Genomic DNA, 15728 nt, shown 5'->3' on the forward strand with positions numbered 1-15728 from the left:
TTGGCTTTGAATGTGAACTTATTGAATAGTTCTGCAGATGAAATGAAGTTCTGCTTTTATGGGAGGGATTGTAGGGTTTGGACTAAACAGTAGCAGAATTCGCTTATAGAGGTATATGCTTAAGAAAGTAATACTGAATACCATCCCACTGTTCCAAACTACTCTTGGCTGAAGGTCCTAAAGTAAAGCACCTTGTGGTTGTATGCCTCAAAAACTTAAGACGTGCAATCTTAAAATTAGATTAAATTCCTTTAAATTCTTCTCAGCAAAGTGGCCAACTGTCAAAATAATAGTATATATTGACCACAAATTGGGATGCTTCTTCACATAAGCACTCCAAAGCCTTTACATAGGCATTACACATTGTATGAATGTTACAAGTTCTGGTGGCTATAAGTTGTCTGCCTCAGATCTCCTGGACATCAGTATCTAAAAGCCTAAACAATTTTTATTGATGTTAGGTCCATCTGATCCCCATCTGATCACATACTTTAAACATTTTTGGCTTGAGGATTACCTGCTTCCTCTTGAATGTCTAGTTGATATCAGGCAAGTAACTGAAAAGCTTAGTACACTGGATGAATGTGAAGATCAGATGGAAGTTATTTTGGAAGAAGTTGGCTTCACAAAGTACTTCACATAATTTCTCATTTAACATTGCATCATCTGCCTTGCCAACAAGCATGTTCTTAGGTGACACATTGTTATGCAACAATTACTCTCTGACCAAAGTGTAATGGTTGTTTGTAATTCTTTTTTATCCTTAACAATGGTCGTTTTATCGTAACTCAATCTGCAATATGATGAACATGCTTCTTCTATCAATTCTATGAACATGCTTCTTCTATCACAGCACCACTTTTATTACTACAGTAAAATTAGAATTTGGCACAAAAATAGAAGCAGTTGTAATAGAGGAAAAATAATTAAAAAAGATCAAAAAGGTACAGTCTATCCCAAATTGTAGATGCTCTACAGGTTAGATTTTATCTACTTTCATCACGTGAACATTTTAAAAAGCTAAATGAATGAACATGAATACAGAAACTGGACAAAAAAATAAGTAACTTATTTTTTTCATAAAAGATCAAAAAGGTCAAAAAATGTGACAAAAATTAAAAAAGGTAACAAAAGATGACAACACTTAAAAAAGGTGACTATAGGTGAGATTTGACTCCTCACACTGCAAGTGACATTCTATGCCCTGAGAATTATTTTGCAAAAAAGATATTAAGGATTATCCTTTTTCCTTTATGTTATATTTAATGTAATGGTGAACTGTGTTTTTTACTAAATAAAATACAAAAAATGTAAGATACATCTTTCTCATACCTCCCAATCCTTGCACTATATTGTAAATAACAATGAAATTTCACATAGTTTGGATGATAAAAAAATAGTAGTTTATTTTCAAAATATTAGCAAGGGTTTTGTGCCATTGCCATGTTAAGAACAAAACTTTTAAATGTTGAAGAACTTTAAAATGAAACAGTGAGTGATAAAAAATACTAAAAACTTGTCATATTTATTTTTCTCCATCAGTAGAACAAATAAACAAAATTCCACCAAAATCTGAGATGATGGGTGAGGAAATGACTTTCTCTGGTAAAACGACAGTTTAATTAATTTTTTCGTTTAAAATCAAGAACATGTTTTTGAAATATAAGGAGGACATGAGAATAAATAAAAAAAGTGTTTAGAACACAAAACTCAGAAAGTTCATAAAAAAGAACAAATGAAATTTAGTAGCACAGAATCAATAGAAAAATTATCTCCAAACTGAACCAACATTTTAATAATGACAAAGTGTGGTAACTTGATTAGTCGACGACTAAGAGAAAACACAAATGTGGAATATCTCCAGTTCTGGATTCAAATGATCTCAGTGTCTGTGGTATATCAAAATGCAGCTTACCCCTACATGTAATATGCATCCTAACCGTGTGTTGCATGAATTTTCCTAGTGAATCATTAAAATGTGGGTGTAACTAAAACAGGTCACACATTTATGTGGATTATTGTTCTCGCAAGTAGTGACTTGACAGAGGGCATGGTGGATGAAAAAAACACATGAAATGTGAGGACAGCATCATACACACCACTTCACCATGACAGTCATTTGTAATTCTGAGAAAGTGACTACCATTCCAACAGTAGCAATAAATTTGGGACAAGTACCAGACACTATATGTGATTTGCAGCTTGTGGACAATTTTGCGAAAACTGCATTGTATCTTCTACGCCACATGGAAAATTTGAAAGGTTTGAAGTAGAGCTTCTGTGAAATATGGAAAGTAGGAGACGAGGTACTGGTGGAAGTAAAGCTGTGAGGACAGGGCATGAGTTGTGCTTGGATAGCTCAGAGGATAGAATACTTGCCCACGAAAGGCAAAGGTCCTGAGTTTGAGTTTCGGTCCGGCACACAGTTTTAATCTGCCAGGAATTTCATGTCAGTGCACACTCCGCTGCAGAGTGAAAACCTCATTCTGAAGCTGAAGTGTTGGACACAACATTGGCATCATTGTTGATCAAACAGCTGCCTTTTTTGGTCAAGTATGCTGTGGCTGCAAATAACACTCCAGTCAACTTCCAGCAAGTCCCAGTATTCTTGAGCCTATTGCACAATCCAGTGTTTGCCATGATATCAGCACACACTTATGACAGTATTGGTATCATTCCCACTTTGAACAGTTGGCTTCCGAATGTACACCTTTGTGTAATTGCCAACACGGTAGTGTAGGCATGACAGGTCACCATAATGTGCAATGATACTGTACCACTGCAACAACTGAAATATCTACCATATCACATGATATGACATTGGCTCATAAAAATTGTTCCTGACTCATAACAATTGTTCTCAGGAAGACAAATCCCTTACTACTATTGAACATGTGACTCTTCTTGTCACATCAACTTGACAAATCATGGATCACAAAGCTGGTACACAACATCAGTTATACATCCAGAAAGTGTGTGTGTCCCAAAGATATTTAATCTACTTGGGATCCGACATCAGCCTATATCCACCGGCAAAGTCTGAAGACCAATCTTCTGTTACATCCTGGCTCACTGCCACTAATAACTTGAAGATACCTATTTTTTGACAATGCATTCAGGTGGTGAGTTTGGGTTTCTAGAAGAATTTCCAGCAGACTTTTCTGATTGTGGATGTCGCTGAACCAATGCTTGGAGCAGATTTTCTATATAATTTTCACATTGACATCCATACGGAGACTCAACTCTGAATCAACAGTGAGGGTGTTTAGACAGTACATTGGTGTGAAGGAAAGAAAGAACACAAAAAGGATTATTTCCCATTTTGACATCCTGCAGGCATCACCCCTTCTTTCAGTGCAGGACACTTGTGATGATGATCACACAGCAAATAAACAGGTAGTTCCAGTCTGTTACCCTATTTCACAACAACAATACAACTTGAGATTCTCTTTGTTGTTACTAAAACATGTGAACTTCAAAACGACCCAGGTTTCCTTCAACCATTTGCTTTACATGGATGACATTGAAAGTTGGGCAGCCATCATCAACTGTTGCCTATCTTGCTTCACACACAGGCTGTTAACTCTGCAATGTCACCAGATAAACATGCACACCCAACACCTATGCCAACTTATGCAACCGCTGACAAGGCCATTGCTGGACAAGCCTCCACAGGTATCTTTGCAGTTTCTTCCCTTTAATAGCCAGTCTGCACCAAGACAGGGCATGTAGCATGAATATTCATTTGTCCCAGGAGCTCCACTCTCCAGAAGAAATGACATGATTAGCTGAAGACTAAGATTGAAAATGAAAATGTGAAGTACCTCTGTTTTTGAAGTAATGTGTATCCTCATTATGTGTCGCAACTGTTTTCCTAGTGAATCAACAAAGTTTGTGCAACTAAGATTATATGTACTTTTTTGTGAATCGTTGTTCCCACGAGTTTCCACAAGGTTGTTAGTTTACAAAAGAACTTTGTTAAGACTAGCATGTGTTCATTCCGAAGTACACCATAGATGTGGACACATCATCTTTGTAAGTAGTACAAAATAGAAATCATCATCTCCTACACACAATTATACATGGGATTGTCATCAATGGACATAATCTCAGAATAGGTATCTAAAAACTATACATACACAACTCTTCAGCTATGAATGTACTGCATGTGAATGAAGTACAAACAGTTGGGAATATGTGGTTTGTGAATAACTATTCTGAGGCCATTAAAAGTACTATAACTCAGTGAAGCAAAAATAAACCAGTAGACCTTAAACCAGATATTAGATAATTCACTGGATTCACTATTTTAATTGTAAAGACGGAACATCATTAGTTGTTACTGTTATTGAAAGCACAGAATTCCAACATACCTTGCCAGATCCAACAGGGCCCACAACTCCAAGCAGTTCACCCTTATAAACTCTCAAGTTTACATCATCCAGAGTATTGTTGGTGAGAGTTTCCGTCCATTTAGCAGAGACGTGTTCCAAACTAACTGCTATCTCTCCCTTTAACTCTTTGTTATTTTCATGATTCACGTTATTTACAGCCAAAATGGTTGAGGTTCTTGTCTCAATTAATTCGTCATTCAAAAGGAATGCCTAATAGAAAAAATAACATCTCTTAAGCAATTAAACTAGAAAGATCTCTCTCCCACTCTGCAATTCCATAATAGGGAGCATGTCCCATACACTATGTGATCAAAAGTATCCGAACACCTGGCTGAAAGTGACTTACAACTTTGAGGCGCCCTCCAATCGGTAATCATGGAATTCAGTATGGTGTTGGCACACCTTTAGCCTTGATGACAACTTCCACTCACAGGCATACATTCAATCAGGTGCTGGAAGGTTTCTTGGGGATTGGTAGTTCATTCTTCATGGATTGCTGCACTGAGGAGAGGTACTGATGTCAGTCGATGAGGCCTGGCAAGAAAAGTCAGCATTCCAAAACATCCCAAAGGTGTTCTACAGGATTCAGGTCAGGAATCTGTGCAGACTAGTCCAATACAGGAATGTTATTGTCATGTAACCATTCTGCCACAAGTCGTCCATCATGAACAGGTGCTTGATCGTGTTGAAAGATGCGGTCACCATGCCCAAATTGCTCTTCAAAAGTGCTTAAAAGGTGCTTGAAACATCAATGTAGGCCCGTGCAGTGATAGTGCCACACAAACAATAAGGTGTGCAGGCCCCCTCCATGAAAACATGAGCACACCATAACACCACCACCTCCGAATTTTACTGTTGGCACTAACACGCTGCCATCAGATCGCCACATTGTGTACCGTGATTCATCACTCCACTCAACGTTTTTTACCTGTTCAATCATCCAATGTTTACGCTCCTTACATCAAGTAAAGTGTTGTTTGGCATTTACCGGCGTGATGTGTGGCTTATGAGCAGCTGCCCGACCATGAAATCCAAGTTTTCTCACCTCCCGCCTAAATGTCATAGTACTTGCAGTGGATCCTCATGCAGTTTGGAATTCTTGTGTGATGGTCTGGATAGATGTATGCCTATTACACATCACAATCTCTTCAACTGTTGGCAGTCTCCGTCAATCAACAGACGTGGTTGACCTGTATGCTTTTGTGCTGTACATGTCCCTTCACATTTCCACGTCACTATCACATCGGAAACAGTGGACCTAGGGATGTTTAGGAGTGTGGAAATCTCATGTACAGATGTATGACACAAGTGACACCCAATCACCTGACCACATTCGAAGTCCATGAGTGCTCCATTCCGCTCCCTCATGATGTCTAATGACTACTGAGATCACTGATATGGAGTACCTGGTAGTAGATGGCAGCAAAATGCACCTAATATGAAAAACGTACGTTTTTGGGGGTGTCCGGATACTTTTGATCACATAGTGTATTTACCATATCCTCATATCATTTGACCTTCCATTATTTACTTTGAATTCTTTTCCACTTGCTACCTTTCTGTCATTATAAAACAATTATTACAGTACATGTTATAAATTAAAAACTCATAATTCTCAGAAATTTAGTACATCACCAGTCTCTTACAGATAATGATGTTGTTGAATGATTACAGTAGGGACCAGCCAAGTCATGTTGTTATGGCACTGATCTTATATTCAGGAGGAGGGAGTCTGCTCTGCCCGGCCATCTTCATTTACAGTTTCCTAAATCATTTGAGATAAATGTTGGGACAGTTCTTTCAGTTAGGCCATGGCTAACCACCAACCCTATCCCCATAAAAATATAATTTTCTGTGTGAATGCATATTCCGTTCTATCTATTTTCATTGTATTATGATGACAAGTCATCCCTGGTTGAATGAGAAAAGAAATAAGCAGACCTCATATTATCCACTGTTGTCAATTATGTGGACTAAACAGTAGTCACAAAGTCTACCTCACAGTGTACTAGTGACCAACAAATCGCTTAAAGTCTTTATGGTTTGAGCAAAGACTGTTCCCTCATCCCACATAAACTGAAATCCCTAATACCCTTTGGCCTCATCCTTATCAGCTGTCCAAAAAGGGTGATACATACATACATACATTAATACTTGTTCCATAGATCATAAATATGACATTTCATAATGATGTGGAATATGTCACTTTAACATAAGTTTTCTTTACACTAATTAATTAATTATTTTCTGTTATCACTTCATATCTAAGAATTGATCTACTGAGTAGAAGGAGTTGTCATTCAGAAATTCTATTAATTTGATTTTAAATGTTAGTTGGCTATCTGTCAGACTTTTAATACTATTTGCCAAATGACCACAGATTTTTGTAGCAGCATAATTCACCCCTTTCTGTGCCAAAGTGAGATTTAATCTAGAATAGTGAATATCATCCTTTCTTCTAGTGGTGTAACTATGCACTTCGCTGTTATTTTTGAATTGGGATGGGTTATTAATGACAAATTTTTTAAGTGAATATATGTATTGCAAAGGTACTGTGAATATCCTGAGTTCCTTAAATAAATGTCTGCAAGGTAATCTTGGGTGGGCTCCAGCTATTATTCTGATTACATGCTTTTGTGCAATGAATACTTTCTCTCTTAATGATGAATTGCCCCAAAATATGACACCATATGAAAGCAGTGAATGATAATAGACATAGTAGGCTAATTTACTGATATGTTTATCACCAAAATTTGCAATAACCCTAATAGCATAAGAAGCTGAACCTAACCGTTTCAGCAGATCATTGATGTGTTCCTTCCAATTCAATTTATCATCAATGCACACACCCAGAAATTTTGAGTATTTCTGCCTTAGCAACAGACTTCCGTTCATAGTCTATATTTATCAATGGTGTTATGCCATTTACTGTACACAATTATATAAACTGTGTTTTCTCAAAATTTAGTGAGAGTCCAGTTGCAGAGAACTACTTAATAATTTCTGAAATATATTATTCGAAAATTTCCTCAGCTGATTCTTGCTTCTTGGGTATGATTAATATACTTGTATCATCAGTAAAAAGAACTAACTTTGCATCTTCATGAATACAGAGTGGCAAGTCGTTAATATATACTAAGAACAATAAGGGACCCAAGACTGAACCCTATGGGAAACCATTCTTGATACCTCCCCAGTCAGAGGACTCTGCTGGTATTTGTAGACTATCTGTACTGTTAATTTCAACCTTCTGCATTCTTCCAGTTAAGTATGAATTAAACCATTTGTGCACTGTCCCACTCATACCACAATACTTAAGCTTATCAAGAAGAATTTCATGATTCACACAATCAAAAGTCTTTGAGACATCACAAAATATCCCAATGGGTGATGTTAGGTTATTCGTTGCATTTAATATTTGGTCAGTGAAAGCATATATAGCATTTTCTGTTGAAAAGCCTTTCTGAAAACCAAACTGATATTTTGTTAGTACTTCGTTTTTACAAAAATGTGATGCTACTCTTGAATACATTACATTTTCAAGAATTTTGGATAAAGCTGTCAGAAGTGAGACTGGGCAGTAGTTGTTAGCATCAGATCTATCCCCTTTCTTATGCAATGGTTTAACAATAGCATATTTCAGTGTATCTGGAAAAATTCCCTGTTTCAGTGAACTACTACATATGTGGCTGAGAATGCTATTTATTTGTTGGGAATAAGCTTTTAGTACTCTGTTGGAAATGCCATCAATTCCATGTGAGCTTTTACTTTTGAGTGAATTTATTATTTTCCTAATTTCAGTAGGAGAGGTGGGTTGAATATCAATTCTATCAAATTGCATAGGTACTGCCTCTTCCATATACTGCTTTGCATTTTCTAATGAATAGCTGGAACCTATTTTCTCTACAACACTTAAAAATGATCATTAAAAATGTTTTCTACTTCTGAATTCTTGTTAACAAACTTTTCATTGTGTTTGACTTACCAAACGAAAGGGCTGGCAGGTCGATAGACACACAAACAAACACAAACATACACACAAAATTCAAGCTTTCGCAACAAACGGTTGCTTCGTCAGGAAAGAGGGAAGGAGAGGGAAAGACACAAGGATGTGGGTTTTAAGGGAGAGGGTAAGGAGTCATTCCAATCCCGGGAGCAGAAAGACTTACCTTAGGGGGAAAAAAGGACAGGTATACACTCGCACACACACACATATCCATCCGCACATACACAGACACAAGCTGAAATGTCTGCTTGTGTCTGTGTATGTGCGGATGGATATGTGTGTGTGTGTGCGAGTGTATACCTGTCCTTTTTTCCCCCTAAGGTAAGTCTTTCCGCTCCCGGGATTGGAATGACTCCTTACCCTCTCCCTTAAAACCCACATCCTTGCGTCTTTCCCTCTCCTTCCCTCTTTCCTGATGAAGCAACCGTTTGTTGCAAAAGCTTGAATTTTGTGTGTATGTTTGTGTTTGTTTCTGTGTCTATCAACCTGCAAGCACTTCGTTTGGTAAGTCACATCATCTTTGTTTTTAGATATATTTTTCCCACGTGGAATGTTTCCCTCTATTATTTTCATTGTGTTTGATAGAAATACAGTCTTCCTGTGCTCCCGGTTGCCCTGTTTCCCTTTTCACAATATTCCAAATTGTTTTAATTTTATTATCAGATGTGCTAATCTCAGACATAATGCACATACTTCTGGACTTTTTAATAACTTTTCTTAATATGCAGTAGTTTTTATAATGCTTCACTGTTTTGGGATCATTACTCCTCCTAGCTATAAGATACATTTCCCTTTTCTGTTTACAAGATATTTTTATCCCTTTAGTAAGCCATAGCTTTCTATGTGGTTTCTTACAATTATATTTCACTGTTTTCTTAGGGAAACTGTTTTCAAATACACTCACAAAGATATCATGAAATAGGTTAAATTTTAAATCAGCATCATGTTCCCTGTACACCTCATCCCAGTCTGCTGCAAGCTTCCCCTAAAATTTTGAAGTGTTAAATTGTTAATAGAACACACTATTTTGGAGGACTGTTCTGCTTTAATGTATGGAGCTATCTCATATACGGTACTGTAACTAGCTGTGCATCATGATCAGACAGACCATTCTTAACAGGAAAAGTGTTTATTTGACTAAATTTATCTTGGTCTACTTGGTCCCTGCTTTCCTGTACCACCCGAGTAGGAAAATCAATAACTGATGTCAAATTGAAAGAACCAAGTAATACTTCAAGTTCAAGCTTTCTATCTGACTCTTTCAGAAAATCCACGTTGAAATACTTTAGTAAAGCCATAATCCAGCTGCTTAAGAGCCAAATTACATCTTTTACTGAACCTTTGCGGATATTACAGCTAAGAACTGTTTTTCCAGTGACAGTCACTTCAGAGTGGCATTATGTTGACTATTATTATAGGGTTTCACTATATTCTTCTTAAACCCAGTGTCCTGACGATACAATTCTTGCCTGAATAATTGTGGTTGCAATGAGTACTACACTTCTGTCTTTCTTCATCACAAAGTATAACTCTTCTGAAACCAAAGTCATGTGGATACATACAAACCATTATGTAGTCTTATATATTGGTGGGGATACCAATTATTCCATCTCTGGAATGAACAGCAGTTTATATGTATCACTTCAACTAATTCACTTCACTTCTTGTGAAATCTTCACTTAGATTATCCCTTCAGAAATGTGTCTGTAAGGGATACCTTTCTCTTCCATTACACAGTCCTATAAGTCACTTGGCCTAAACATTTGCTAATATAATATCCATTAACAGTCTAGCTGCCATTATATTTCCTGTTTTCTCCACGTGTAATTTTTTCACATTATTTTATTGTGCCTAGCCACCCATATTTTGTAGGAAAAATGTTCTCATACAAATAACTCATTTCAGCTGTGGACTTTAATAAGTAATAGATTACCTTCTTACAGTAGTTTTTACAGGAATATAAGTAAAACATAGTTTGTACAGCACCAATCTTATTAATAAATTACTAAACAATGAATTATTCTATCCATATTACTTGCTAGTATGAACAGACCCCTCTTCCCTTTGCAGCAGCAATGAAACATGTTTCATTAAAATAATGAAAATATGTATTTCACAACCTACTGTTTGCTGATGTTGTATTTTGTGAATCAGCTTCATCAAGGCAATTTCAAATTCCCTGTCTCACGCACTAAAACCCTGGCCTTTAAATGTCCTCAGGTCTCTTTATGATTACCACTTTCAGAAAGCCAAATTTAAAACATGCCTTTTGGACTGTATGCTTTCCTGCAACCTTTCCTTTAACCAATTTTTATATTAATTGGCACACCTTTTAAAAAACAGTGCATCTTGAAAGCATGCCAATGGAATAAAAAATTAAGAGTATTGTACCACCCGTTCCCCAAAGTACCAGTATTTTTCAGGCTGATCACAAGAAGCTCCCCATAAAAGAAAACGAGCACTGATTTCTGATCCACAAAGCATCCATAACAATAAGCATCATACTACACATTTTATTACTGGAGTTATTTGGAGTACCTGCATCATCATTTATGATCTTTCTAACATCGATCAATCCCAAAATTTTAGTGAACAGCTATACATTTTATAGTAATCTATAAATCACAATAAAGAATCTATCTCAACTTGTACTGTTATGTTACATTCCATTTTTTCTTTCAACACTATTTATCTTCATGCAGTCTTGCTTTCCTTATTAGCTCTATCTATTTGATCTTTGTATTTAATTTTCTGATTTTTTAAATTTATATTTCATCTTCTCTATATGTAGTTACAAAATCCTATATTTGTCATCTGCACTTCTCGTACCACACATTTCTTCACCAAACCCATGTTTAAGATTTCTTAGTGACTTATTTTTCCTTGTGCCATTCTTGGCAAGCTCATGCGATTATTCCCCTTGAAAGAAATTGTCATTTCTTGATAGCTCTACTCAAGATTTGTTCTATTATGTTCCTCTTAGACTGATCCAGTTTCTTCTGTTTAAAGGGTCCCATAGATGAGTAGGAGACTGCAGCAATCAATCGCAAAAGGAATTGATCACTTTGTATATCACCCGTGTGTGTGGGCAAATAGCAGTGATCAGTCACTGGTCACATATAAATCCCAGGCAATATGATCAATTTCAAATGTGATTCTTGTGTGCTGTAAAGCTGCCCAGCTGTTTAGCAGTGATGTATGGCAGCATCATTGTAACTTGCTTGTCTAGTTATTAAGCATGGTTCTGTAGCTTTGTTTCACTCCATTTTGCCCTCTTTGAGTAAGAACCCTATGTTACAATTTATAGTTCTTCATAGACCACAAAAATTCTGGGAAGTGAAGCCCAGGCCAGGGATTCCATTCATACTTAGAAGTGATACAAAATACTTCTTCCAATTATACAGCATTTAGCATTCTGAAGCATGTGCAGTAGATGTAGAAGTGAAGCACTGCAGTAATATGCATGATGCACTGGGATCCATCTGCTGATTTTGAGTTATTTTTGAAACATTTAAAGCATTCTTAAAGCTTTTAAGTTCTAAACAGAATGGCATACCGTAATATTGACATTTTAATTTACACTCAAGCGCCAAAAAAACTGGTATAGGCAAGCGTATTCAAATACAGAGATATTTAAACAGGCAGAATAAGGCACTGCAGTCAGTGATGCCTACATAGGACAACAACTGTCTGGTGTAGTTGTTATCTTGGGTTACTGCTGCCACAATGGCAAAATATCGAGATTTAAGACAGTTTGAACATGGTGTTTTAGTCAGCATGCGAGCGATGGGACACAGCATCTATGAGGTAGCTATGAAGTAGGGATTATCCCATACGACCATTTCATGAGTGTACCTTGAGTATCAGGAATCCAATACAACATCAAATCTCTAACATCGCTGCGGCTGGAAAATGATCCTGCAAGAACGGGAGTGACTGAAGAGATTCATTCAGTGTGACAGAAGTGCAACCGTTCCACAGATTGCTGCAGATTTCAATGCTGGGTTACAACAAGTGTCAGCGTGCGAACCATTCTACGAAACATCACTGATATCAGCTTTCGGAGCAGAAGGCCCACTCGTGTAGCCTTGATGACTGCACGACACAAAGTTTTACACCTTGCCTGGACCAGTCAACAGTGACTGGAAACATGTTGCATGGTTGGACAAGCCTTGTTTCTAATTGTATCGAGTGGATGGATGTGTACAGGTATGGAGACAACCTTATGAATATGGACCCTGCATGCCAAGAGGAGACTGTTAAAGCTGGTGGAGGCCCTGTAATGGTGTGGGGAGTGTACAGTTGGAGTGATATGGGACCTCTGACAAATCTAGATATGACTCTTGCAGGCGACATATATGTAAGCAACCTGTCTCATCACCTGCATCCACGTATGTCCATTTTTCATTCTGAAGGACTTGGGCAATTCCATGAAGACAATGCAACATCCCACACATCCAGAACTGCTACGAAGTGGTTCCAGGAGCACCTTTGTGAGTTTAAACACTTCCGCTGGGCACCAAACTCCCCAGACATGAACTTTATTCAGCATATCTGGGATGTCTTGCAAGGTGCTGTTCAGGAGAGATCTCCACCCCCTTGTACTGTTACAGGTTTATGGGCAGCCCTGCAGGATTCATGGTGTCAGTTCCCTCCAGCACTAGTTCAAACATTAGTCGAGTCCATACCATGTCGTATTGCAGCACATCTGCATGCTCGCAAGGGACCTACACGATATTCGGCAGGTGTACCTGTTTCTTTGGCTCTTCATTGTATATGTACGGGGCAAATATATTGTAGTTATACCCAAGTACCCTGTCATTTCACACAAATCTAATTTCTCTCATACAATTAATAACAAGAGTTACGGTAATCAGCAGTGCTTCTATTGATAATATTACCATATAAACTGAGATTGTAAAACTAACTGTGTAAATACTTGCCATTAAACGCGGAGTATAAGACTAAACAATGAAAAAGCAACTGAGGACTAATAAAGGAAAAACTAATTGTATTGGCTCACTGGTAAGATGTACACAACCCAGTTGGAGTCTGTGAAAAATGTAATATATTCTGCAAAGTAACCCACAGTTCCCAATAAAAGCATTTCAAAATAAATTCCTATTCCTTTTCCTTTTAATTTATTTTTGCAAGTATTTGTAGGATATGGACATCAACTGCAACTGCTGCTAAACATTTTTATTTTCCTTTGAAATATTTCTTGGAACAGTGGTGTTCATAGTATTTGTTGAACTTTCTTGATAAACCACTCATGTGTGGCATGCTGGAGGTGAGTGATTGCAGCAGTGTTGTATGTTACAGATTTCTGCAACCTGTTGCACATGCGTGGAGCAGTAAGAGACATTTCATTGTTTTGTGTTATTTTGTTGTATTTACAATTAAAGTAAACATTGAAGCAGACACAAGCTTATACAAATATTTCTACATGTGCTTAAAATCTGTGAGGAACACAACAAATTAAGTTGTTACCTGAATACGTCTGACAGAAACTACAGCTTCAGCTAATTCTGCCACTCCTCTTACAAAAACCATCGACATTAACTGTGCAAGAATGTTGAAGTATGTGAGAACAACAAATATCTGAAAAGACAACACAAGTCACATTTGTTTAATGTATATGTATTTGATGCATATAATAAATTTAATACAAATGATGTACAGGTACTTTCAGAAAAACAAAAAAATTCTTCCCTAGTCTATAAAAAAACTATGTTAAGTAACTTCATTGATTCTGAGTTTGGTCATTAAAAGAAATTACCTTGTTTGCAGTCAATTCATTTCCCAGCTGTACAAATGTGACCAACGCACAACACAAGGCCAACCGAGTTGTACATAGATTGAAACTCATAAAAATACCTCGAATATAGGAAGTTTTCAGGATAACTATCATCTCCAGCCTGGAAAAGAAAATCTTTTCTGAATACTTCAGAATGATTATACACCAGTCATAGTGACACGGCAACATAAATTTTCTAAATACACATTTTTAAATTCTCACTCACTTTTGCAGCCCTTGATTTGATAAATACATTTTACTCAGAATGTTATACAGTTTATTTAATGGTACCTCAATGAAATAGTGTCACCAAGAGTTTCCTGTGAGCACAGTAACTTTATTAGATTCCTAACCATCTGCTTCTGGAATGACAGTCCCATTTTCACAGTTTCCATTGTATTTCATATTTCATACTGCAGACAACCAATAGGCCTGTATTGGGAATCAATTGAACCTACTGATTCCATGTACAAGCTTCATACCATAATACAATGATGATGTTAGGTTATGGTGCAAGATGGTGAAGCAGTAGCAAACACTTCAGTTAGAAATTTATTCATCATAGATCATCCATGAGAAACTATTTGAGTATAGTAACTACTATCCACAGAAAAGAATTTATTAACTTCTCGAATTATGCCTGCAATATGGGGAACAAGTGAAGTACATGAAGAGATTAAAAACACCTCCCTTTTTTTAAATTTCAAGCAGATGGGACATGCGAATTTCAGTGATATTTATCCAGTGTGCATCACGAAGGTGGTATGATTTTTACAGTCTACCACCACACTGTAGTTTTTTTTTTTTTTATTTCCTATTTCTGCTGACTTAAATCTGAAGGATCAATATTTCCTTTGCTGAGTTTGACCAATATGCTTTCTAACTCACTGACTGATAAATGAGAGATATATGTGATGAATTGTGGAAATACCTTCAGCCTTTTTGTATACATTTAAAAACACAAATTTTTGGATGTAATTTTCACAAAACAATTTAAACAGTCCTGATATAAGTTGTTTACAAGATGACACACAGTGAACAGCAATGCCATATGTGTGTGTTGGTACTGAATAATTTAGTTTATCAGAACTTGAGTTAAGGCCTTATTCAAAAAAGGAATTTGCCATATGCGAAATAAGTTTTCATTAACAGACTATGTAGAGCTCACAAATTGTGGTGTTCTTTAGGCATTCTTCACAGTAATTGTGGAGCATATTAAACCAGTCTCTTGATACAAATCTTGATTTTTGTGAAAACATTACAAAAATATGTTGCATGCATCATAATTTTGTAAGACACCTTGATGGTAAACAAAGAGAAGATGGTGAAAAAATTCCCACAGAAAACTGTCCTTTGTTACTTCTGTAACAAAATGGTATATTCCATAAGCGTACTGTATTGTATTTTATTGTATTTATTTGGTCCAGTAAATCTAACATGTAGAGCACAGCACATCAGATATTGGACAATTCAGTGCAAATATCTTCATTTTTACAATAATTAATACATTTTTCATCTCTAACTTATAATT

At 36.7% G+C, this 15728-nt stretch overlaps 1 protein-coding gene across 1 annotated transcript in view; it reads right to left on the bottom strand.

Moving 5' to 3' along the window:
* Window positions 1–15728, bottom strand: part of LOC124775075 (ATP-binding cassette sub-family C member 4-like) — a 305650-nt gene that overhangs the window by 103169 nt on the left and 186753 nt on the right. The window contains exons 7-9 of the mRNA XM_047249879.1: window positions 14180–14318; window positions 13891–14001; window positions 4374–4604 (exon numbers count right to left, since the gene is read on the bottom strand). Of these exons, the coding sequence (XP_047105835.1) occupies window positions 4374–4604; window positions 13891–14001; window positions 14180–14318 (481 nt within the window). The remainder of the gene's footprint in view (window positions 1–4373; window positions 4605–13890; window positions 14002–14179; window positions 14319–15728) is intronic.

The sequence above is a fragment of the Schistocerca piceifrons genome, chromosome 2 (genome assembly GCF_021461385.2).
Source record: "Schistocerca piceifrons isolate TAMUIC-IGC-003096 chromosome 2, iqSchPice1.1, whole genome shotgun sequence".
Taxonomy (NCBI): Eukaryota; Metazoa; Arthropoda; class Insecta; order Orthoptera; family Acrididae; genus Schistocerca; species Schistocerca piceifrons.